The sequence below is a fragment of the Opisthorchis viverrini genome (genome assembly GCF_000715545.1).
Source record: "Opisthorchis viverrini unplaced genomic scaffold opera_v5_104, whole genome shotgun sequence".
In the NCBI taxonomy this organism is placed as follows: Eukaryota; Metazoa; Platyhelminthes; class Trematoda; order Opisthorchiida; family Opisthorchiidae; genus Opisthorchis; species Opisthorchis viverrini.
Genome location: NW_008751762.1, coordinates 467,097 through 494,232, shown reverse-complemented (window position 1 = coordinate 494,232; position 27,136 = coordinate 467,097). Strand labels below are relative to the sequence as shown.

At 44.0% G+C, this 27,136-nt stretch overlaps 2 protein-coding genes across 2 annotated transcripts; one reads left to right on the top strand and one right to left on the bottom strand.

The window, feature by feature from the left end:
* Positions 1-1,824: 1,824 nt before the first annotated feature.
* On the top strand, positions 1,825-26,727 carry T265_05552 (hypothetical protein; the record flags this gene model as incomplete). Its single annotated transcript, XM_009170593.1, has 6 exons — positions 1,825-2,263; positions 3,342-3,598; positions 8,624-8,828; positions 13,964-14,108; positions 18,375-18,489; positions 26,378-26,727. 6 exons carry the CDS (start codon positions 2,005-2,007, stop codon positions 26,531-26,533), a joined length of 1,137 nt encoding a protein of 378 aa, XP_009168857.1.
* On the bottom strand, positions 2,340-26,741 carry T265_13809 (hypothetical protein; the record flags this gene model as incomplete). Its single annotated transcript, XM_009170621.1, has 10 exons — positions 2,340-2,665; positions 5,155-5,367; positions 6,328-6,515; positions 9,619-9,823; positions 11,715-11,956; positions 16,008-16,104; positions 16,241-16,647; positions 23,883-24,050; positions 24,608-24,683; positions 26,576-26,741. Coding segments are annotated over 10 exons (2,085 nt in total), but the record flags the coding sequence as incomplete, so codon positions are not given.
* Positions 26,742-27,136: the final 395 nt, after the last annotated feature.

Genomic DNA, 27,136 nt, shown 5'->3' with positions numbered 1-27,136 from the left:
CGGGGGAAGGCAGCATCGCTGCTTCCATAAATATGGACATGCTGGTCGCCTGGGAGAAACGCCTTACTGCCTTCACACTCCTGTCGCAGAGCACAGTACGACTTTACCCCCAGACCGCCCCGTACCACGATTACTCGTAGTACGGGGTCTCGCTGCTCTTGGTCTGGCTGCTCCCCTTTGGCCTTCCTGGCATGGTTGCACCTTGTGGAACGAAGTTCCAGCCAGTGTAGCCCGCGGGATCATTGCAGCACTGAAGCCCGACCACCACGTCAAGGTGGCAGCTTTAGGTCGGGTCCCACCGACCCAACACTTGTTCAACCACTCCAACACACTAAAATCCCTCGGGCGACACCCAACAGTGATTTAGCTTGATTGGTTCTCCTTCCGCCTTAAACCTCGACCAACCTCCGAACCTAGTCACTTGGCCTGAGGAAGCTTTTGTATCAAAAGCGAAACGTTGCCCAGCAATAAATATACCGATTGTCACCAAACTTTTTCAAAACTTCAGGTCAGGTTTGACCAGTGATTGTTCAAAACTGCAACTTAACTTGGCTGGAATTCGAGTTAAGGTAACCAGGAAACGAAAGTGTATTATTTGGTACCGATTGTCACCAAACTTTTTCAAAAATGATCTTCAGGTTTGACCAGTGATTGTTCAAAACTGCAACTTAACTTGGCTGGAATTCGAGTTAAGGTAACCAGGAAACGAAAGTGTGATGTATTATTTGGTAGATTGCATCCGTTGTTACGATCTAAGTTGATTTGGTCATCATAGTCGATATTCCTTATACCGAAAATTTTCATTGTTCTCCATGTTTTCTGAGTAACGGAAACCATGCGTGGAAGGCATACGACATGGTAGGCGTTGATGAATGATGTTACAGAAAGTTTAGATACCGCTTACCTCTCAGGATGTGCTCCACATAGCCCTTTCCGTGCTTCGCTGGAGGTACTGAAAGATATGACAGTTAACCGTTGTCCAGATAGCTTAGCGGTTAAGGCACGAACTTACTGATCAGTAGGTCCTTGTTTCGAACATAACATTGACATCTCTACTGCTACTGTCTAGACAGTATCTTGGTCCTCGTGTTTCTTTGCGTGTAACTTGGTAGCTTGGCACCAAAAAGGTGTTACAGCTGAAAACGATGATAACGGATATCTGTAGCTCTAATGTTGTCAGTTCCCATTTAGATTGTCTGAGTGCTAAAGTTTTTGGCATCTCGGATGTTTATGAAAGGCTAACCCTAATCTCTCTCGTTTGCTGTTTTTTATTTCAACGAAAAAGACTATTAACTTTGTACAGTATTGAGGTATCAGTGTTCTCGGATGTTGCCACCATTGATGACGATGACAAACCAGCTTGTGCCTGTGGTGTACTACATTTCTAAGAGACTCATACGACCTGTATGTATGCTGCTTACGCGAATGCTGCTAATCGATTGAAAAAAAGAAATGGTGTCTTGTCCACACCGGCTTCTGAGATGAAAACTTCCTTACTGTCCTGGCTAGGATACGAACGATTGTTACGTCTTGTTTGCATTTTGTTAACTTCTGCCGCTTTTCTTTACTGCAATCTCTAAGGGTTCTGAATTAATTTATGGCGTAAGCAGCGACTCACACTCAGGAATTCATAGGCTTGTGAAATTGTCAATTTTCGTCCAAGTTCCAGTCCCCGAGTGACCAAGCTCAAGCGACACAGCAACAACCGAGAAGCCTGTTTTGGTGTCTTTTTCTACTTTGTTTCTCACCGGTGTACACGCCACACCATAATGTTTGCAGCTTAGTGGCGATATACAATTGGACTGCTCATTCTTTCTTCCAGTTGATTCTTTAATCCATGGCATAGTTTCTCCGGTCATCGAAAATGAGATACGTCATGTACCCTAAGGACCAACGGTCGTGCGTACTGCGCATCGTGCTCCTATGTTGTGTGGCCAACTTTATCAATGCAGCTGACAGAGTTATAATGCCCATTGCCATTATACCCATCTCTGACCACTACAAATGGGATCTACATCAACATGGATGGATTCTAAGTGCTTTCTCCATCGGTTATATGAGCAGCATGGTAATTGTTTACTATACAAGAGATTGCTTTTTCAGATTATTGGTGGGAGCGCAGCCAAACGGTACGGCGGCAGCACCATTCTACTTCTAGCTGTGTTGCTCTGGTCTTTGTCATCCTTTGTCACACCTTGGTTTGCCTATTCTTCAACGGCATTAGTCGTGCTGCGATTTCTTTTAGGGATCGGTGAGGGAATAGGTAAGTGGAATTGCTCTTCTTGCCACATTCATTTTGTCTATAATTTGTGATTCGTTAGTTCGTGATCGCCGGTGCTTACCTACTGACCAGATTACTCTGCATTGATGAGCTAGTCTCAGTAGTGAAGTGGCATGGTCGTGAACTCCCAAAGTTGGTACGAGTACAGAGTCTCGCTTTTTTTACGGGAATGCACTCCCATTTCATGTACAGGCCTGGGTCCCTGTCTAGGCTTGGACAACCTGGTAGTATCCCAGCCCTCGTGCTTCCTTCTGGTGGCATGGCAGTTAGGCACCAAAAGGGTACTACAGCTGAACGATTTTCTCTACAGCCGGATGCGACTGCACGGTAGCAAGTAGTAGGATCATCGCTGCATCCCTCTACCCAGAATGGTATTCCGCTAGTCTTAATCGCATTGTTCGCTATTTAACCCTCTTCGCGAATAAATGGCATCCCCACTTATTCTTGACTGATTTAGCTGTCTTATTGGAGCGAGGGGTGAGAGTTCATTGCTTCCAAGTGCGAACAACCACTCAGTGTGAGTTATACATCAGGTTAGGATAACGGATATAGGTATGGAAATCCAATCCATCGAAGGTGGGGAGCACGCTGCGTCGATGTTCCTTTTTCACAATTATGGGCTACCGTCTCGGATCAGTTATCCATCTTAGTTTCTATGTATCGGTTGACAAAATTTTGGCATTTTAGTGTAACTATCTCATCCATGTACGTGAACCAACTTTCGTCTACAATCAGCCGCAACGCACCATCCTTAGTAGCATGCCTGGTGCCTGAGTTTATGTTCTGTGAGGGTTGCTCTTATATGTTTAACTCGCTTTAAGTAGCTCTCGTCCGTTTGTCGTTGTGTCAATCAAGTTTGGACTAAAGTGCACTTCATGACTGCAGTTGTTTAGCCGCATACTTCCTGCTTAAAATTAGCCACCTCTAGGAGGGACTGATGAAGCGTTCAACTTTTTTTCATGATTCTTTACCACATCTAAGGTGGTTGGCCAATTCCGCACTGCAACAGCCAGTGCTATTTCGTGATCAGCTCTACCTTTCACGCTTTCTAACGTTCCAGGTTTACCGACGATTGTGCACATATTTTCCCTCCTGGTTCCGGTTGACGAAAGAAGTCGAGCGCTCGGTTATCTCGTAGCATTTGGTTCTTTTGGACAGATTTTGGCCACTCTTGTGTGTCCGTACTTATTCTGGCCCCTATCGTTCTACTTGTTTGGTGGCTTTGGCTTTATTTGGCTTTTCTTTTGGCTGTTGGTGTTCCGCGATGTACGACGATGTGAACGAATGGAAGAGGACTTTTTCACTCCACAAACACGGGTTAGTATGCATTTTGCTTGTTCGGGTTTTTTATCCGCAGACTACAACAATGTAGTGGTTGCCCCAGTTTACGAATCCGGTGGCACTTAGGTTACTCGTTTTTAAGTCTCCAGTGCACAAAGATTTAACAAGACGATTCGTTTTCACAAATTTCGGGAGGTGATAGGCTGTTTTTTTGGCATAAAACGCAGAACATCAATTTCAAGTGTTTAATGAAGTCGTAATTCTAATGTATCGCTGCCTTATACGTGCAAAGTAACAATAAGGCTGCCGTAATTTATTGACTTCTCACCGCGCCTGAGTACTCTTTGACGGCATTTATCTTTGAGTATTCAATTTTCGAAAAATTTTGAATTGATGCGTGGCTATCAGTTTGGCCTAAGTAGGGTATTCACAGTATGTACAGCATTCGGTGTGTGAATAAATCCCTTTAGTCAATGTTTGTCCACTCAGTGTAATGTCTAGACCATGCTGAAAAGTCTACAGAGTCAAGTTAAAGCTTTTTAGCTAAGCCTGATGAAGTTTTCAGATGATTTTCGACAGTGATTGTGAACAATCATCAGAATGAAATAGCGAAACATTCTGTACGGGCTCACAAGGTCGGTCACCGTTGCCGACTATTGTTTTGATAATGATACTTCCGTCTGGGGAAGTACCACCGCGTATCTTGAATGAACCTTATGCAACTTACCACTCCGCCCCGTGGGTTATGGTGCTGGCCTCTCATCCTTCAAAACCAATTGAATATTCACAACACAGCGGGATTTTGCCACTTCCCACAACTTTATTTCCTCGCTGTCCATGGTTTGACATTGATTCAGTTCGTCACTTTTCATCCTCTTTCCCCCCTCTCACTGAAACACATCTCCGATTTCCTGTTCGAGATGCAGTTCGTACCTGATTCGTATATACTTTATGATTTCTCCTCTCCTCTCTCTCTGTGTGTCTTTCGACTACCGGATGTCGACCGTTGCTTGCCTGATTTCCGATATTTTCGGCTCGAATTCACCCGCTCCCAAGTTAACTGTTTTACGGCAGTGAAGCATCGGTGTTGAACACTGATGTCATGCTGTCGATGATGATGATGATGATTATCGATGTTTTTGTGGAAATCGTATCAATGACTTCCCTTATAGGTTGTCAACTGCAAACATGCTACAGCCTTGTTTCACTGCTAAACTCCATATTGTCAGCGATTTCATTGGCCACAACTCATACTGACTATCCTTCTCGTCGCACGCAGACACAGCGGTCGTGAAGCAGATCTTTTCATGGTCACCTTGCCCCAAACACTACTGAACTAAAGATTGCGTGATTGATTTACCACAGAGTCTAGACCACGTCTTGCCCGCCCAACCCGCCTCATGGTCACCTTGCCCCAAACACTACTGAACTAAAGATTGCGTGATTGATTTACCACAGAGTCTAGAGTCTTGCTTGCCCGCCCAACCCGCCTCATATTTGATTGCTTCCTCTGCCGACGTCGGCCGTCCCGAATTTGGCGTTGTTATTTGTCTTCATTTATCCCCCACTGCCCCTCATACACCTCCGCCTACCGGTGGCGATGGCATGTCTCGTTGAAGTTCTGGAGCCAAACCGCTCCGTAGTTCGAATCCGACATCTGTATCCCGATTACTGTTGTCTAGGCTTCGGCAGCCTGACAGCATCTCGACTATTGTGCTTACTTTGGGTGGCATGGCACTCAAGCACCGAAAGAGTATTCCAACTGGACCAAATGACTTCTCCGTGTTTTGTAAAACAATAACTTCCTCAGAGATCACTTCAATAGCAAGATGGCTCAGCGGTTAGAGCGCGAATTTACTGACCGGAAGTTCCGTGATTCGAACTCGAACTCTGCTATTTCCTGTTCGCGTTCCCGACTCTAATTTTCCTCAACGCTATATTCGTCCTGCCACATTGTTTCTTCTTGACAAACAGTTTTAAGATTCCGGTTCAGCTCGCAACTTTTCGGATGATGAAGCCGTCCACCTTTTCAGTTGTTATCCCACTTCCATAAATGACCTTATCTGGGATTATTACATGACCTCAGGCCACTGAAAGGTGATTTGATTTTAGTTTGTTTAATGCCAACCTTCCCCTTCATTGACTCTGAACTTATCATTTAATCATTTAACCGTCCGCTTCATGATCTTTCCTTTTCAAAGAACTTAACTTGACGCGCGCCTGCGAATTCACTTGCTGCATGAGTTTCGTTGGGATGTTAGTAGCTCGGGTGTGTTCACTATGGGTGTTGATAAGTGCCAAACTTGTTGAACAAGTTACTTTACTTTTTGTTCTCGTGAATATGTCTCAATTTCCCCCCTCAAGATCTACTGTACAGGTCCCATGTCCACTCCATTATAGAGCACTGGGATCAGAATGGCGTCTTATACTCATCACTTCTGTGTACTATTCGATGAAAAGCCGCGCGTTGGCTTGTTGAATGTGCGAAAGCTTCCCTTTATCATTACTTTCATGCTAAACTATAAACTTTTTTTCCATCGTATTTCGACAGTCGTTCAGTCACCCATCTATGCTTCTCAGTCACCCATATAAATTTTCAGGCTTGTATTACCTAGGGGTACTATTTCTTCCGCTTTTGTCCCCAGGACTGCTTGTTTTTGGAAATTTCCATTTTATACTATCCCAGGTCCTTATAGTCTTCAGATATTCACGATTCTAGATATTTTCCATCTCCGAAACCTCCTTGGTATTTTTTGGAGGCTTACGCAATATTGGTGCGTTTTTTCTGTTCCTCTAGCTGTTTCGTGTTTTGTAACCACTGTAGCTGTATCACCCTTTCGGTGCCTAGCTGCCATGCCACCCGAAGAAGGCACGAGGGCTGGGACACTGTCAGGTTGCCTTAGCCTACACAGGGGAAGTCGATAGGCAGAGGTTAGTTCGAACCACGGAGCTTCTGGTCAGTATATTCGCGCACTAACCACTGAGCCGTCTTGCCCCCCTAGTTAAATTCGAACTCAAGCCCAATTCTTATGTCCCCTTCGAGGATAGACAACTGGTCAAATAACATTCACCAGCAACCAGATCACTCAACCAGCAATCTGGCATAAAGAATCTCTGCTCTATGCAATGAGTCGGTGAACTAATTCGCTAGGTCTGACCTACTGCTTGGTACACTAACACCTCATGCAACTGAGTTCCTTTCAGCTTCACAAATCTTACAAATTCATTACTACCGTCTACTTTGATTGTTAAACGGTTCCGTGGTATAATTCTGAAACCAAAATCTCGTTCTAGTCGATAAATTCACGTGTTATACACTTTTCGGATGCACGGGGTCGTAGTGGCATATATGCAGATTTGGATCTGTTCAACCTAAGTGTTCTGTGCATGGATATTAACTTTTGATACTCCAGAAGAACTCGACATCAATACTGTTTTCTGGGGTTTCTGGGGGTCCCTTGATCAGTGACGTTTGTTTGAGTGTAACAACCCATTCTGTTTGCACCGTCTATCTTTACAGAATCAAAAACCTGAAATTAGAGTTACGTTTCGAATAAAAACTTGACAGAAGGGAGTCACTCAATTGATCGGGTGTGCTAAATCTCGATGGGGTTGCATTACTCAGAAATGAAAACTTCCATTAATCGGGATAGCGAAAGTGTGATGTATCACGTATGAGAACATTGTAGACCTTGACGCTCTACCGTGAACATTCACGTGCTAATTGGGTTCTTGAAGCTACTGTGCCCTTCATTACGTTCTTACTTAGGCTTAAGGAATTTAGAAACAATACCGTTGTTGCCATGGCTTTGTGGACACAAATACGTGTTGGGAGATCACGTGGTACCTGATCAGGTAAATGCATACACCATTTTGTCATTGCTCTATCGTTGCCGTACTGTTATAATGAATCACATAAGGAAATCTGAGAAGACTAGATTCCTGGAATTTCGATTGCCCTTCCAGCCATTCTATCCGGCATATGTCAGGCTGCACCATTTACTTAATGGTAACTGTGCTACCATCGCTCTGACATGATCCATTTAAGCGAAAGGGGTTATCTTTCGATTCCTGTTGGTTTAGACCGGAGGGGAGAGGCACGGAACTCTCACAGTTCTCATTCCAGTACATCAATAATACATATCGCTGGACATTAGAAGGTTCGAATTCCGAGCGTGTGTACGATTACTCCATGAGTATCCCAGCCCTTGTGCTTCCTTCGGGTGGCATGGCAGCTAGGCACCAGGAGGGTGCTACAGCTGAACGCTTTCTTTCTTTCCTTTTCTTTCTTCCTCCATCAGATCGCGCGGTATGAACTAGAATTATGGTGTCTAACCGGTCGAACACCTATTGACCAGACTAGTTGCACTGCTAGTGCACTGCTCGAACGAGATGGATGTGGAAAAAAATTACTGGGATTCTGTCATGTTTTTTAGGATTAAGGTGAAGGTCATCAGCAGCACAACTCAGTACTGAGGCACACTCGCTGTTGGTACTTGGAAGCACGACCCAGTAAAAGTCGGTCAGACATTCAGACGAGATATACCACCTTTCATCCTTTAATCACAGAAATCCAATTTCGTGGACATGTACTGACTGGCGATGACGTCATTCACGGCTGAGGGGTTAGGTTTTCAACCACTGGCCGGAGGGTCACAGCTTCGAAACTCGCCTAGTCTGGTGACCTGTTCAATGCTACTGATTCCCAGTAAGGATGAAACAGCTCTATAGTCCTCCTTCGATTGTCATATCTCCTCGAATTACAAGCAGTTCTTTGCTTCCTTCTCTGATACCTTACGCAACACAGAGCCAATGCGTTCCTTCATGCGATTCGGCTCAGTATACAGTGGTACAATTTTTCTCAAACTTCTAGCACCGTCTGGTACCTGGACAATGCCATTTTCCCCAAATATGCACAGTATTTAATCAGAGAATTCGTTCACCGACAGGTGTTCGATGTTTAGGAAAGCGATACGTTGCGCTCCTAGTCTTGGTTTGATATGGATACGCTTTTTTTCCTGGCATTCACTCAATGGCCTGTATGTTCGTTCACATCCGCAGCTCTCCAAGCCGGCTGTACATTGGTACGAATTTCTGTCACGCTGGCCTTTATGGGCAATCTATATTGCCCATTTCTCGATGAACTGGTCCAACTACATCATAATGCAATGGCTACCGACCTACCTCACGCGATTCCTAGGGGCCGGAAAGGGGGGTATTATGCTCACAGCTCTGCCCTATCTGAGCAACAGTGTCGCAAGTATTGGTAAGTTCCCCACTTTTCCCATTTTCTGGATGGCTTGTCCGGTGTGCCTAATTTTGCTATGAGCTTTGTTAGTTAGGCATACTATTGATCATTTTTTCTGACCACTGGGTACTAGTAGTGACGGCGGTGGGCCTTGCCGTCCAGATCCATTTTCTTCTTGACTTCTGACTGCTGACTCCTCCATTGGTGCACAGAATGGCTTCAGACTGGTGATCGCAACCTGTCGACTTCTGTCTTCTTTGTCATGTTCCCTTTCAGCCAGTTGACTGTAGAATGATGTTAGTGCGGTGTCAAACCGTTGCCTGGATCAGTGTCATTCCTTGTTTACTGGGGTATTACACTTGGATTCATTTCGACAGCTTTCTCTCCACCGAGCAGGTCACTAGAATAGGTGTGTTCCTTGCCACTCGAAAACTACCTTGTCTTGCTACCGTCGCAGTAGGCAACAGCCGCATTTACTGATTACTTTTACATGACGCCTGTCAATCACTATTTTCAGTGATAAAAAGATGTCACACATTTGCTAATAACTAAAATGTTTTCATCGTATAGCGGCCGATCTGCTCATCACATCAGCAGCAACAATTGACAAGTGTTTGTCAAATGATGCTTTACTCATAAAATCAGATCGCATAGGTTGTATATGAAAGAATACTGCACACAAATGTCTGTCTGATATTCGGTGATCTATTCAAAACAGTATGATAAAACAACAACGACCGTTGTTGCGGTTGTCAGATATCACGCGTTAGCCGTTGGTATTCCTCCGAAAATCCTCAGGACAACATACGACAATTCTGCTGTAACTCATCCAATGGTGCAGATACGCTGATCTGACCTCGTCGCTTCATTGATTTTTGTGTGCCAGACCAGACTGTGGTTGCAATTCCGTCCGAAATTCTCGATACGGTTGAGGTGTGCAGTGTAAAGACTATTGTTGTATTTGTTGTTTTGTTTTTATTCGCCATATACAGGTAGACAGATATGAGCTTTTTCTAGAAGGAAAAGGCGTTTTTACGAACAAGTTGTACGACAGTGCTATCCGAAACCGGATTGTGGAAACTTTACCCAACCTTTGCTCTGGAAGTTATTATGGACTTAGCAAGAAGAAACAGGGAAAGATGTGAACTTGATACCGGCTTATCGTGTTAACCCTAGCGTATTATTTCGAGATGACTACTATCAAGCGCGAGTTATTGACGGGAAAGTTTATGGTTTAGACTAAACATGGCTTCTCGGTGCCCAGTGCTTGAATGGTTCAAGTGGTTAGAGCGCGAATTTACTGCCGGGGGGTTCCGGGTTCGAACCCCGACCTCTGCCTCTCGACTTCCCCTGTCTAGGCTTGGGCGACCTGACAGTATCCCAGTCCTCGTGTTGCAGCTGGTTGATTAAAATTATTATTATTTAAAATGCTTAAATCTGGTCGTCCGTACATTTTGACCCCCGTGGTACTTTCTGGTTGATGACTGCGGTACATCGAAACGATCTCTTGGCTGAATGGTTCCATTTGGTTTAGAATTGGTGGTTGGAAATTTCATGGGCGCTCATAACACCTACCTAATGTATTCGTAATACCTAGGTACCATGTATATCCAGAGATAGAGACATTTAATCAGATAAGGGATAAGGGTTAGCGAAATTAAAGACAAGCAATAGGAAAAGGGAAGCTAAACGCGGAAAGTTCAGGGCGTCGCATACCTAGCTGACAAAAGTCATTTGGAGTCTGTGATTCCTAGCCCACTGAAGAAAAGCTGCAACTTCTTTTTCGATATGCACGTTGAGGGGAGAACTAAAACATCGCTTCTACGCTCAGCCCTCACAATTTTCCTGGTGAATTATTTCCTGGGATATTAATTTTTCCGATACCGTTTGGCGTCGTATCAACGTTAAAGGAGAAATACTGATATTGTGAGTGATCTCTGCTGGGAAATCGGATGGGATGCGACTGCGAACCAGTGTCAACTGTGCATCGGATGTTCAGAGTTAGGTGTTTCGGATTACTTGTGATTGAATTAATACCACAACATTGCTTTCCCATAAGCTTACGTCGCTCAATCGCTTGTAAGAAGACACAAAAGACATTTGACACTAGTGTTCCAATGGGCTTCCGGCTCCATAGTCCTGAAATTCAGATAGTCAGACACTGCTTTTAGTGAGGAGGTGTTTGTTCGCTATTATTTCAAACCTGGTACCAGCTCACACACTCATTTCAGACCTGTAGCTGTAAGTCGTCGAATTTACTGCTCGTATGTGTAACTGGATACCTTAATATTATTCCTACAATCGTGCCTTCTGCGCTTGGCTTGAGTCTAATAACTGAGTCTGATAACTGGGTGTTGTAGGATAATAATGTTCTAAATACTCTCAAATGCATACTAACTTGGTTTTCATGAGAGACTCGGCAGAACCTGGCTGAATCTATCGTTTATTATGGTCTTCTTCAACTGAATGTGCTGCTCAAGACCGCCCCTTGTTTCAGTCGGTATAATATGAGAGTTATCGCAATGCATTTCTTATATGTAGCACACTACTCATAAGATTGCTGAAAACTTTGACAGCCCACGACCGGTTTCGGCAGCTGAGAAATAAGGCGACCAGATGTAGCACATCTAGTTGGGGAAGACTATCCATCAACTAGAGATTCAGCTGGATTTCGGGGATTGAGCTTACCTATTTACTTACTGACCATCCGATGAGGCCCAATAGGGATGGAACCATCTGGGACACTCGATTTTTCAGCAATCCTGTGAATAGTGTTACGCATGGATAATTTAATATCGTTATTTAACCGAAAATCTGAACGATTTAGTATGGTAGAAGACGAGTAAGGTCACAGTCCCTACGGTTTTGATAAAATTCTTCGCTGTTCTCTGATCTTTCACACACCTTCGCTTGACAGTTTGGTTTCAATTTGCTGGTCTTTCGTTTATTTGCTGGGATTGGTACATTGTTTGTCAACTTCATACCAGCAGTTGAGTTGTCATCTTCATCTGCAAAATGCGAATAGACACCCGCACATATAAAGCCCGGATCAACACTCAATGTGAGAATGATACCATCTTCTTTGAGACTGGAGCGTTGCCACCCAGTTGAGCTGTTCTTATTCTGCTGTAACTCCACATGTTTCTCTGTTTTACAACGGCAATTAGGATACTGTTCACCAAATTGACGTATGCTTTTTCACCTCATCGATTTTGGTATACCCAATTAGGTATATCTGTTGTTTTTCGCCACTGATCCACAGTCTAATGGGTCCAAATTCCTGGAATATCATGTCAGTTGGTTTCAGCTGGTTGTGTGATTCTACATCATGGACCATAACTACACAGCGGATTGCATACATCAAACTGTTATTCGGCGGCTATAGAGACAATATGACACCTTCGGATTTGGTGGTTTTCTGGGTTTCACAAACTGGGTGCTTAGTTGCTAATGATGGTATTTTGGATATTTGGATGCAGGTCCCCAAGTAAATACCTTGCCAATATACAAGTACCGAAACGTTATACTACTCAACACCTTTACGGCATTTTTACAAAGTACATTAGGAAAGTAGAACTAAACATTATTATGTTAAGTAGACCGTACTTTTTCCACCAGCTATTGTTTTAAAACCATGTGGTAAGGTCGGCGTGCCTTAACTTGGGTTTTAATCTTCATCACCGGCCTTTCATTTCTAGATTATCTGGTTAAAAAACGGCTGAGAGAGAAAGGCGCCGTTTGGTCACGTATTATCGATCGATTTCATTCGGCAGAGCCACCTGGAAATATTTATTTGTTTGTCGGACGAAATCACTGTTTAAATAGTCACGTATGAGTTTAAAATAGGTTTCCAATGACAACTATGTTTATGTACACATGGACTGACCATATTTAACGTTGTCGGATTCACAAGGGATGGGTTCAGTTTAGAAGTATCGATGACCAGCTATCGGTTTTTAAGATCTGCCAGGTTGAGTCAGCTGCTTACTTGGTTTGTCATTTCTTGAACAACAGGATACCCTAGTTATCGGGTTGTGGAAACGAGTCCCAGTTGAGTTATTTTCTTTTCCAGCGACCAGCACAGGTCGCCTACTTAATAGTTTTGTTGCGTCATCCGTTTGACGATGTCGGAAATATTTATGCAATTAAGTGACTGTAGTACGTAAAACGGTTTGGTAGTTGGTAATGTGGTGATCAACAGATCAACAGCCATCTGATCAACAACCAACAGTTTGGTAGTTTTAATTATCGTAGGCACGGTGTTTTTTTTACTGATTAACGCACCCGAGATGTAACTTGGTGGTTTTTATTCACTTTGGGTGTGTGTAGGATGCTACCGATGCTTTATAGTTTTCACTCAGTCATTGGCCTCCATTATTTTGCCTCTCCCGAGAATAACTCCAGCGAGCAAGTCTTCATGCTAGATTGGTGGATAGATATCCAGATTAATATCGGATGACGCGGAAACTAGATGACACAAGCGTATAAAAACACCCGTATTTTTTACATTCATTACATATCATCAAGCTTAAAGACAGTGAAATAAAAGTGCTTGGCTCGGTGGTCCAAAATTCCCTTAGTTTTCCATTTCACCATTCTTTTGTTCGTCTGTAGTCTACTCATCGACCACTGGCTGTTCGTCTTGTTCAATGTGATATATCCAAGATGTACGCAAAGGTATTCAGCTTTTTACAGCCCTATTCAACAACAGTGGTCAACTTGCTTGCTATTATTACCCGTTCTTGTACAATCAAGTGGTGCTTCGGATGCCTCTCCTAGTTGCGTTGCATCTATGCACCAAAAGGGTGCCAAAGCTCTACTGGTATCTGTTGTTTGGTTAGCTCAGACGCCTGCACATGAGGCCTCGTTTGACTTGTTCACCGCTAATTTATTTTACTTGACTACTCACATTCGGTCTCATCCGTAGACTTACCTCGTGGCTAATCTGTCTTTTCTACAAACTGTCATGACTTGAACTTCTCTAAGTGTGGATAATGTGTTCAGCTCACTTGTAACTTTTTAACCATAAGGTATTACGTGGTCCCAGTTTACATCCTGATTGTCGTTGCTCATTTGGGTGTATCGATTGGACCTCATTTTTCAGTATCGTAGGTTTGCTTTGCATCCTGGTTTAGTGCGTTTTTTTGTTACAGCTGCTGGACACATCGCTGATCACTTCATCAAACGACAGTGGAGTGTTCTGGCCGTTAGACGCCTCATGTCTTGCATCGGTCTGATTGGTCCGGGACTGCTACTGTTCTTGTTCTCGGCATCAACCAGTATATCGGCTGCCATAAGGTGAGTGGGTTTGTTGCTATGCTTGCTTCTTTGTTTGCACACGTCCTGGCTACTTTCGATCGTTTCCTTCTCTCAGCCGTTTTTTCCAGACAGTCTTGTTCTTGATCCGTGCTTACAACTGACTGGAAATTGTTACTGGGCATCCTTCCTTACTTGCTTACAGTGCACAACCTGAATGCACTGATCTAACTAGCTGTGTTCCCTTTGCACAGGGAAATTGCTGGTAATTCACCCGACTCTCTGAGAGTTCGATTCGTTCCCTATATTCGGTGGGTTGAGTACACTTGGCTTGTGTACGATCTACCAACGGTGATGTATAACTATCAGATGTGTCAAGATCTGACCATTTGTTTTGTTCATTGTATGTAATCATGGTGATGATGATTTTGTTGTTGTACCAGGTTTCATATGGGATTTCCTGCACCACAACCCACAATTTACCGGTTTGACTATCTCTTGTTGGGAATTTTGATTCTGTACAATGTTTACTATTCTGAGCCGGAAGTATCATATATTTGGACACAAATGTGGAGCATCTTGGTCAGAAGGAGCTGTCTGAGTTCCCCAACATTCCCATGAGCGTTTTATTTGGAGGACGGAACAAAGACCTGCATACTAAAGTAGTTTGGTGGGACTAAATGTTCGGACTAAAACACTGAAAATACTTCTGTCGTTACGTAGGATGAATCTCCGTCTATGGACGAATGTGGCTGGGCTTCTCGGGAACTGCACAATTTTAGTAAAACATTTTTATCGCTCTGAGGCTCGAAAACCTGTTTCTTAACGAAGTCTTGTTTTTACAGTATCTCTTGGAGAGCAGTCGCTCTCGCGAAAAGACTATCTTTACTGACCTGCAAGGCTGTTTTCCGTTAAGCAAAGCCACTGTCTCGATACTCTATGAGTGGCCAGCTAACGGATTGTCTTGCACTACCCAGAACGGTGATCCCCTCGTTTCCCACCCTGTTCTTTGAGATCCCTCCCACATAAAGAAATCACTATCCCCGTCCCGCCAACTTAGTACTGGTTGATGGACGAAATGCCAAGCTACGTAACAGGACTGGGAAATTTTTAGTAACTCCGGCTGCTCTTCTTCCCTATGAGGCTGCTATTTTCTTCCAAAATATAGAAATACGAATAGTATTCAGCATAGCGATTAACCTCTGTAGAGCTGTGACGAGCTGCGATTTTAAAAACTAAGTTAGCCTCTACTGATTACTTATAGCGTACATCCTGAACACTCCTTGATGGGCGTGACAACTGAGGTTTTCATGTAAATAGGTAGTCTCATAACTTGTATGCAATACAGCAATTCATGAGATGCGTTGTGAAGTGGTTAGCCTAGTTTCGGCTCAACGTCAAGTCAGTGGGTGAACGACTGGTTTTGTTGTCGGTTGTCTGATTGAACAACGGAGGCCCTTAGAAAGTGAAGTTATGGGAAATATAATGTTTTGGCCTCTCATAGGTGTAATGAGAACCATTACGCTTAGACCCCTGTGAAATATAGTTAAGGATCACGGTAGTGTTCACCGAGAATCGATGAAGCCACAGGGCATTTTTATGCTCGGTGGTTATGACGCGAGCCTATTGATCAGGTGGCCCATAGTTCTAACCTAACCCGGGCATCTCGACTTCTCGCGGGCAACCCGACAGTATCTCGGCCCTCGTGCTTCCTTCAGGTAGCATGGCAGCTAGACACTCAAAACGTGTTGGTATGTCTCGGCTGGCGCAGCCCTGAATCAAGCCGGTCAATTTAGGGTGGATTATTCTGTCCCCAAGAATATCGTGGAATCTCATGTTACCAATCAATATTATTCTTTCCATTCAGGTTTTCTGCCTTCATATCCTACTCAATAATACTGCAGCATAGGTTGGTGACTCCACTTTCAGTCCCCCACCCACTACGCGTCTCTGTAGCCCGCCAGGGTCTCGTTGAGATGGTAGAAAACCTTCCAGAACTCGACAGGCACAATGACGATAATGGTGATTTGGATAACGACTGGAAAAAATGGTGAATGAAGCCATGCTCACATATTTTGAAATTATCTGCTCGAGATAGCTGGCACAACCCAAGGAGCATTAGATCTGGTCACGATCAGCACCTTGATGGCCGAAAAACTATACCAGCAACAAACGATTAAGATACCACACACAGATCTCTCAATGCCAAATAATGAAGGGCCTAAGGATTGACGAAGTGTCATCATTATCATCATGGACAGCACGACATTGGTGTTCAGCACTGATGCTTCACTTCCGTAGGTGAGAGCAGTGGCAGCTTGTTGTCTTGCTTGCTTCAGAGTGCGCACATTGAAGGCGACCAGATAGACAGGGCGTCGAACCTTGAAGTTTGATTTCGAGATGTCTGAGGATGTCGGCGCTGGATGACGCGCAGATGTTGCTTGCAAAACCGACGCAGGAAAAACGGAGTCATTTGTTTTAAGTGATGTTAATAGTGGGTTGTATAGAGGGGGAAGAAAAAGTATGTGAAAGAGAAAGAAGGGAGGCGTCAGCAGTAGCCTGTTTTCGTTTGCCAGCCCTGCTGTATGCGGTGAGTAAGGCTACCCAGCTGATGGCACCCCGCGACGGCCGGAGTGACATGCGTACATTTGTATATGTGCAGTTCACGTTTGGAAGTTGGCTGGGATATTGCCAGGGCACCTACAGCCAGACAGGAGGACGATTAGTGTCCTCGATTAAAGCCTTGCCGCAAGGCAGCGACGTTTGACTGGAAATGCAAGTAGATTACCATTTTTACGCAACACCTCGTCACACATGTTCCAGCCTTCAACCTAAAGGACCAAGAGACTGTTCATCAGACCTCTAACCACTGACCGACCGGGTATGAGAGACTCTCAGTGTCGCGCGGACACCCCCGCAGTATGGCTCACTGAGTCGCCTGAGTACACAAACCGTCACACCACGGTAACGTTCAGTCACTTCGTGGTGGTTGACAGAGTGTGGTGGATAGAGCAAGCCAGAGACATGGAGAAAGTCTTTTTTCAACGTGAGACAGTCGCACGTATAATGAATAATGATCGTTCAGCCGCAACATCATTTCGGTGTCTAGCTACCATGCCACACGGGCTGAGATACTAACAGGTTCCCCACGCTTAGACAGAGGTATTTGAGATGCCATGGTTAAATTCGAACCACGGTATTTTCGACTAGTAAGTTTGCTCTTTAAACACTCAACTATCTCGGGTTCAATCGCACATTCTTCCAGTTAATTCGATCAACTGGTCCGATGAGGTTCGGTGTTAGTGAAACTATCTCCGAAAATATTGAGCCTTAGTTTATGGGCAGAAACGTCGAAAAAGTTTCTCTGGCCCCCGTCAGTCCAGCCTTTGAAACGACCTATAAATCTGAGTGAAGCGTTGAAGTTAGTCGGCTATCGAAAACGGAAGTCTAGCGTGCAATTTTAATGCTTCATGCAACGTACTACCTGTTCCAGACGGTTTGCAGCGTACGCTTTTGAAAGAAGGTATTCGGCTAGTGGTGACCAACCTAACAATCCTACTCTGAAGAAAGAATAGTTTCAAAACGGAGCGACTCGACGGCGACTATCCCACAAAAATAGGATGAAAAACATCATGTAGAAACCATCGAGATATCAGTCTATTAGCCACAGCTTCTAAGTTACTATAAGGTGTTACTCTATACAAGTTGATGCGACATCAGGAATGTCAGATTTTCGAGAATCAAGTTGGGCCTTAACGGAGGTTGGGCCGGTTGTATTTTAACCTTGACTAGTGCTGCTTCCGGCGACCGACAATCGCCATTTTTCTCCACCTGAAAGCTGTCTTTCACTCCTTTGGTTGTCAGATGTTGTGATGGTGCCTGGCGATGAGGGGTATTGTACGGTTCACTTTTTTGCGCATCCCTTGTTTTGGAATTGTGGTTTATCTGTGTCAACAAACTTCACTAAGTGATTGACTTGTAAGACTCTTATTGTTCCCCCTGGATTCAGTGTGGTGTCACTCGAGCATCAATGTCATCGTTATCTACGTGAAACCTGTCCTTTCTGGATATCTGAAAGTGGTTATTTTAACTTGCGAACGCTGTCCCTGAGAATCTCTGTCTCTTGTCAAGCTAATATATCTGGGGAGGACGAAGCGAAAAGTCTGACTCCAACTTACTATCTTCGTTCACCTGACCATTGGTACGAACACGATTGTGTTACTTTTCTTTCCTGTAAGATGGTTTTTGCAGTAGGTATTGTAATTCATGACTCAAAAATTGTGATTTTTCCCTGCTTCACATTTACAGTATCATCTCTATGTCCATGATTCTGTCGGCCTTCAATTCGGCTGGTCATTTGAGCAACCATGTGGAAGTTGCACCGAACCACGCAGGGATCACATTTGCAATCAGCAATACTTTGGTGAGTTTTCCTGTTTTTCTATCTCTGACTCACCCCCTACTGATTCTGCAGCCAGATCACATGCTTTATGGGTTTGGGGGAAGTTGAGTTTCTGTTTGTACATTTTCCCTCCAAAAAAAACTTCATCTCCAGGATTTCTTGTAATGCTGTCCATCACAAAAGTCAACACTGTGGTACCTCACTTTGGCTTTTAGGTGGCTTCACTTGTGAGGCATCCATCCTTATTAATGATCATCAGCATTTTCAACTGTTAGGTGGGAGGTCATGGGTTTGAGATTCTTTGGGGTTTCTTGAGGTGCGCAATGCTGATAAGAGTGAAAGAGATGTGCAGCGCTTCTCAGCTCTTGAGCATAGATTGGGATCGATGACGAGAAAAAAGCTAAGTTTAAAATCCTTAAATCTGCTCACACTATCAACTATTTCACTTATGTCGCTTGAGGCTCACACGTTATTAAATCATCAACGCCAATGTGGCCACTCCTGTTTGCCTCAACCTTATTCCTGTAACACGCGAGCCTACCTAACCGTGCACTGGGAAAATCAAAACCTTTCACAATTAATGTCTGTAAAATCAAGTTGGCGACAAACCTAATAAGTAGGCATCTACAGCTCAGTGGACGTGAACTGGTCACTTCAGCTATCGCTTCTACCAATCATTATCGACCATCTGACTAAACAGTGTGGCAATTAGGAGAATCTGTCTAACCTTCGGAAAACTTGATGGCTTCTCAAACTGCTTTTCTGTAATTCGTTTTCTCTAGTTAATCAAACATGGATCCTGTTGAACTGGTCTTATATCCTGGTGAATTTTCCGCGCACAAAAATTGGCTAAGCAAATCCATTAAAAAGTCCCTCTTAGAACATCTATCAGTAAATGGCTTACACAACTATGGGGTACACGAGGTTGTTACTTTGCTGAGGGGGAAACGGCCTGAGTAAAAGGTCGCAAAACTACAGTAGGTAGAAGCCCTGGCATGTGACACTACACTCAGAATGAGTACGTGAGGTAGATGTGGTTTTCGCGCGTCACTGAGGAATGGGGTGGACACCAGAAAGAATTCATTGACGGAAGCATCAAAACAGCTGGTATTACTAGACTAATCAACACATTCCTTGAGGTTCCTCTGCATATGGGCACAGGTTTCGGTAATTTGTTGACAGTCTTTCTCGAGGAAAGGGTTGGGATCTACAAATCCAACGAGTGATGATGCAAGCAGTAACCATGGAACAGTGTTTGATGGAACTGAAGACATGCCCAGTTTATTGCACAAAAAGCCTCATGTCAAACTCTCCTTGAGAGCCGTAGAAGACCAACCAAGACTACTTTGTAGGATTACCTCTTGACATTTCACAGTAGCTTTTCTTGGTGCATAGACTGTGAGCACAGGGTTGATATCTACTAGATAGGCCACTGTAACGCCAACCATGCGTGAGATAGAAACACGTAATTAGAAAGCGTTCACCTGGTCAGCTCTCACTCGCACTAATACAGCCTGTTACTGCGGATGTGCCGCAGGCAAGTCGATTGTCACAGCCAGAAACATCATCATCAGCTGGATGAGGAAACTAAAATGGGCAAAATTAGCACCCCAAGTGACATCGCTGCTTGTCGGTAGTGCAAAAACGAAGTGGCTGTTCGTCTATCATAGTTTTTAAATTAGTCTCCTACTCTCTTGACCAGGTTCTGTTCAGCTCCTACATCCACTAAAGACCTCAGTGGTCTTTCTCTGTTGGCGCTATAGACGGTCGATGAACAGCAGGTAGGTAGCCTCTTTTATTCAGTGAAGTAAAATAAGTAGGCTATGTTGTCTGATTTAGAGCGATACTGGTAGTTCGCAAATTCTTAAGGATCTTGGTCAAACATGGTGTCTGCCACTCTTTTGCGGAGTTCTCTTAAACAGCCTCAAGAAGCATGAGCTATTAACCTAAATCTCAGTGTCTTTCTTCGGTACAAGCGTTGTCCTAGCCTCAGACCAACAGTCTTGTATTTTTCTAAACAGGACAGAAATGAAAATCTTATCGCTTCTTTGGAATCAAACATGATGGATAATGAGTACCACGAATTTCCGCTGGCTTCATCTGACATACGTCTTTATATACTTTTACCACTCTAGTCTCCATGATAGTGCAGTTACTCAATGTAGTTGTTGGGCTTGATAGGTATCAAAAAATGACTTTGTATCATGTCAGGGTCAAGGTCGAAAGAACACGATTTCGCCCCATTTCCGCACAGCTGCTTCAGTACCCACTGTTTTTCGTGGCAGCTTTTGTTACCAAGACTCACGTCGGCGTAGATCTTTCTGAGCTGTTCAACTTCTAGCTGGATCATTCGTGCATGTCACTCATTTTCTGTGAGCCTTCTCATCTTTTTCTCTGTAGCTTTTTAAAGATTGAAGAAAAGAATCTGTCAGCCCTGACATAATAGGCGGAAAAAGTTTCTGACAGTATGTTGAAAGATCAGAAGCATAGCTACTAAGAAAATCGAGGGAAAAGAAGAGTTGCCCTATCTGGTAGACTATGCTTTCACTGCAGCTTGTTGAATCTATTTCTCAGGGTACATGATCGGAATAGGCTATCGGAAAAGGGCGATGCAACACAGCTGTGCTCAGCGATGAACGTTTGTTCTAGGTTGGCCTCCTGTGGTATGAGGAAACTGACCTTGGAATGGTTATTGTGCAGATAGTATGGAACCACATTCAAATCGGGGAAGTGTGATACCTCAGCAGATTGTTATTTATTTGCTTTTGATCTATACACTTGAGTAGGCCTTCCTTCTTTTGACAGCCGACCGCTATCCCGACAGCTCTCTTTTGAACTGACTTGTAGCCGCACTCCCTCGTGAGACTACAAAACTTTTATTGTGGTCTATTGTGATTGCCTGTGTTTGTCGTATATGCCTCGCCCCATTGACTATTTCACAAACTGAGCTGCACCTGGCTTGCGCAGTTTAGGGAGATATACCAGCGATGGATTTTGGTATTACCAACCAGTGTATTGTGTCGTAACTTCTACGAGGACACGAGTGTGCGATTACTCGGTAGTTCAGCTGGCACAACCGTTACTTCTTAAAAAAGAACTCTGAACTTCTGGAAGAAGTGTTCCGAATTATTGGAGAATCGTGGCCTGACGTCTAGATGAGTACGTGTGTCGAGCTATATGTACACCGTACAAACAGTTTACAATCCTGATTTGCAGTTCGATAAAGGACACGTAAGGCAGATCGGTATCGGGTTTCTTGTGAGCTGCAGCGATCTCATGGGGTTGCGACATTTGGAAACTCAACTAATCTCTGTAGTATCGTTTATGGCACAAGACAGCCACAAGCAACGTGCCTTCTCAACTGCACAGCATTCAGATTTTCACAGGTTTGTAGCTGTTGTCTGAACCCTCAAGACTTGTTCTACCGGTAAAACGATGGGAAGCTGACTGCCAGAAAAGTTGAGATGAAATGGCGAATGAGCTAGTCGCAACTATCTCGGAGCTCGGTTTCCAGTATCAGCGAATTCCCTAATCTGAAGAAAGGGTGTGATACAACTGAAAAGTTTTCTCAGAGGTTAACCAGGGGTATTAGTGACAATCCAAAAAGCCAGCCTAAACTCCAACGTAATCCCAGTGAGTTCCCGTTGTCCATCACTGCTGCATCAACTTGTTATCGCTCTCTCCTTGGGTTTCATTTCATGTCTGAGAATCGACAGTTTCTTTAAACAGCCGTGTTTCCAGTATCAGCGAATTCCAAGATTTTGAATGCTTGGATAAGGTCACCCGTTCGCCTTCTCATCTACAAAAGGAACAGGCCTGTTTCAGTAACGGTGTCCTATGAGACGGTTGTCTAACCATCCAGTACACCGTCGCTTAATTTGTTTTATACTCCATGTCTTCTTTCCGGATCCCAAAACTGTGCATCATACTCAGTGTGACGTATAATATCAAAGATCTAGCGAAGAAGAATCACCTTAAGTAGAAATTTTCGCTGGGTTACGAAGTGATTCCAGACTACACCTTCTTGATTCTCCAAAGCCTCCAGTGGATAGTGAATAACTTGTACAGTCCCCAGGTACTTCTTTCCCTGTTTAACTTTCGAACGGGCTAGTGTGTCTGGTCGGAAATGTCTATCCGTAGTATGTATATCTGGTTCTATGGCGATTCTATTTCTCAAATGCGCAAGTTGATTTGCCTGACTGCGTATGCATATTCAGTAGTGATTTATTGACCGGGGATCCATCTTTTTCTATTTTCTATGTTCTTATCAAAGCGGTTGATTGTAATTTAGTGACAACCGTGATCATGTGGCAGTCAGATTGCTTGACGGAGGATTGGTTGTACAATCTTGTTTTAATAGGGGTTTAATGACGCACATACACCGATGACACACACACGCACTCTTTGACTTTATCGAATGAGTACCAGATGAAATCAACCTGAATCGTATAGTGGGCTAACACTATGCACTGAACTGTGTCCGTTCACCAGGATTGTTTTGTTACTTCGATTAGTTCATTCAATCACTCGGTCGTCATTATAAACCGTTCTTGAAAAATCTACGATTTCATCGAGTTTAACTGCCCAATTTGGATAGCTCGATAACTTTCGGGACTCATTACCCACGCATACAAATATAGCCTGCTACAAATCGATTCAACCATGCAGACCCCAATTGGGGTACTTACACCGACCCTTGCATAGATATGTACACTATTCGGACGGCGGTCCCGAAAGTGTTGGTGGTAACGGTGAGGCAAAGAACCATTCTACCATGGATCGTCTACGCTGGAACTACACTCGTTTTCTGAAGAAAAGTTGATTTCAAAGTCGGAGAAAACCCTGACGAAAATTCTCGGTTTCAGTTATCAGAAAGTGGTGGTTGGTCGTGCATTTGAGAAATACCTCCAGTACCACAGGTTGCGAAGACTCACTGGCATGCTACGTTATGGCTGAGAAGGTCCGTGTTTTCCACACCGGATTCGAGGTTTACAAAACTTAAGAAAAGACAAAGTTGGATTCACAAGAGAAGAAAGGTCTCGGCGTTGAGGGTATGATCCGACTCCGTGACCCGAGCCGCGTGGCCTTCTTGGAGCTTGGGTAGAGATTCTGGAGAATATGGCTCTCAACCGATGTCAGTGATGCTGATGCCGTCGGTTTCTGCTCAAATTTTGTTGAGGTGATGGAAATTTTGGGTTTTGTCAGCGACTAGATTTGGCCCCCTAGCTCTCTTCCATTTTTTAAAAATTCTATTAGGTAAATTTATGCAATTTTACGGCAGTGGAGCACCATTGTCTGACGGCAGTGTAGCCGCCAGAGCTGCTGTTCACAGTTCGTTATAATCGTTTAGCTGTTAGCTTTCTTTCAGTGCCTGACTGCCATGCCACTAGAAGGAAGCACGAAGGCTGGCATACTGCCAGGTTGCCCAAACCTAGACAGAGGAAGTCGAGAGGAAGAGGTCGGGTTCGAACCACGGACCTTCCGGTCAGCAATTTCGCGCTCCAACCACTTTGACCATCTATCCCCGTTATATCGTTTCATTAATGAGAAGGTTGAACAAAAAGTGGAGGGATTTTGCATCCCTGTCGGACATCGCTGCATCTTATACATCCTCATACGCCTGCACTTCGTGAACACAAACAACCTGAGTTTTTTACCAATTCCTGGAGCGTACCGCGTTGTTCAAACGTGCTTAGGAAAGCTATTTGGTACACAGTATCGTGCCCAGCATTGGAGCAAGGGAACACGATTGTCTAAAACATTCCCGCATTACCCATTCGAACACGGCAATACGAGGACAGAGTGTTCTTTTATTTAGCTAGGGTTTCGATTCATGAAAGTCCGTGAAACGGTAAAACGGAACGAATGAATTCCGTTTTTAGGTCTATGACAAACGGAGAGATTGTGCACACAAATTAAGTCGGTATTGATTGGTCCCTATGGCCTCACTAGTTGCTAGCGCTTTCAGGTTCTCACTGTACATTAAAGCACTGAACTTTGTTTTTGGGTCAATCTCTGTGACCGGTGTTTGGAATATGCTTAAAATTGATCTGACGGGTTTATAGGTTTTAGGGTCAAAAGCGGAAGGCCGGAACTATTTCTTAGCCCACGTGGGTTGAGCTCAGTCCAGTTACCATACCTACATCTGTCACCTTATCGTGGTGTTCGTTTTTCAATGTGTCAGTGGCCATCATGTGCTCGTGGTACACCGAACACTTCAAAGAACTGTACAACAAAAACGATTAAACATGTTGGGTTACCACTCTGTCTCAAAAGGGTGACCAAACTATTTGGATGTTAATTCTTCCTGACGAGCGCCATTTGGTCCATTGGAGCGTCTTAAATACCCAGAGCGTTATATGTCATCGCCATCGTCGACTGTGATACACTGAAACCTAACTGCCTTACAATCTAGTGAAGACCAGAGAAAAATAGAAGGCATGGGGACTTCGTGCACTTGTTCCGCTCTTGGTGAGAACTTTCTTTAAAAAGTGCCCACACCCTAGAACAGCAAATAAAATTAACTTATCTGAAAACCAAGTCTACGTAGAACTCTGTAGGCAGCCTTGACACAGTATCCTTTGTACGCTGACTTGATCCGTCCCACTACCGTCGGAAGCAATGCGACTTCCGAGGAACTTACAGTGTTCTACAATTTCTATCTTGGAATTCCTGGGGGTATGTTTAAAGGTTGTAAGTTCCACAAAATAACTTTGTACTTTGTGGATCGAAGCACACGCTTATGAACTGGACGACATTGGAGGGTTTTCCAAGTTACCTCTTGTCCTCACCCGTGTTTCAAGAGNTTTCCAAGTTACCTCTTGTCCTCACCCGTTTCTCAAGAGTGAGAAAAATCTGGCCTACAGATTCCATTTTGGTAGGGTTCTTGCTCGAAGAGATCCGAACACTGGGGTTTTGGGGACCACTAGAGTTCGTGTGACTTCACTGTTCGGGTAGCTTTTTGTACCCACAAAGCTCATCAGTTGGAGTAGCTTTTGGACACTTCAAATTTTTTCGCTTCCCCCATCTCTTCATTCTGATGGCACCGAAACCCTTATTCGGAGGATGCTCTTTTCCGTCTGACTTTGAAATCCAGAAAGAGCAGTAATTTTCCAAGTTACCTCTTGTCCTCACCCGTGTTTCAAGAGTGAGAAAAATCTGGTCTACAGATTCAACAATTGGTCCACGCCACCTGCGGTTAGTCACAATGTGGTCTACGTGTCTATACGCCTTGTATGTGGTGAGTAAGGCAGCCGTGTGTCACGAAAGTACTATGATTTATGTAGATTTTAGTTGTCCATTAGATGAGGTGCTTTCAGGGAACTCAGATTAGAGAACCTTCGACTCACAAACCTGACCCAGTGGCACAGGCTTCTAATGAGCAAGACTCCAAATCTGTTCCAACTCGAACGCGAGACGGTGTCACACCAGGGTGCGCTGACCATTCTGGTCGGTGGAACTAGGTACAGCTCAATGGGTTCTTGAGACCGTGCCTCAAGAGAAGCTTCAGTCGTTTCTTAGTGGTCGTAAATGCTCATCAGAAATTTTATTAATTAAAAACAACACAACTAGTCGAAGTCTATTTATTTGAATGGCTGAAACCGCTAGCTTATTGATTATAGGGTTAAACCGTAGTACAACGTAAAAATGAGGAAGTATGGTGGACTACACCGCTTCCTTTCCTTTTTATTGTCTGTTCTCGAATCTTGTTGCCCATGAATTTAAATGACATTTGCTAAAACCAACAGCAGGGAACCAGCGACAACCGAAATATGCGTTAGTGTTGTTCTATGCATTCAAAAATTAACTTAGCTGATAATATCAAAAACAACTCCCCTCTCATCAGCTTGTCGTTGTGTGTGCCACATTAGCTTATAATTGCTATATGGTTTTCCTCTTCTCTTTGTAGGCTACTATTCCTGGAATCCTTTGCGGTCCGTTGACAGCAGAATTAGTGGTGGCCTCTGGAGGTCGGTGGTTCCCCGTTTTCCTACTTGCTGGCTGTGTGAACCTGGTTGGAGCAGTGATCTATGGCAGTCAAAGCTCCTCGATGCAAGTACTGTGATCAGTTGATGACGGAAATCGTTCGTCCCTCCCCACCTCCAACTTTCACCCCGTCTACCTGTATCTTTAATTTATTTGAAGCGTTTTCTTTGCTTCTAGAGTGTGTACTACTTTGTATACTATTCGCCGCTGTCTGAAGAGGGTAGGGAAATGAGTTCCACCTCTGCTTGGCGTTATCGTTCAGTTTTGGTCGCGATATGCTTATTTTTCTATCGACAACAGGCAGATAGTTAGGCTCGAGAAACGAATGGATTATTTAGGCTCATTGCGTGCCCTTGACCAAACTGTAACTGCGGCGATAAGCAAGAAACCTAATAACTGAGTAGATTGAAAGTTATTCCTGAGCGTAGCTCAGCTGTTTTTGTAGTCTGTGCTGTGAGGTCTTCGTAGTCCAAGAGCGATCCTGTCTGACTAACTTCATGAAACTTCGGTCTCATAACCAGTCCATGGTAATTGTACCTTATAGGGCTGCTATCTTATATTCACCAATCAGCTTTACAAAGCTTAGTGTAGACATTGAGTTTCTTGTCAGCTGCCACAAGGAGATGGGGTTTGATCTTCTTCAAGCATAATGTGCGCTCTCTAACTTTTTTTAGTCCGGTTA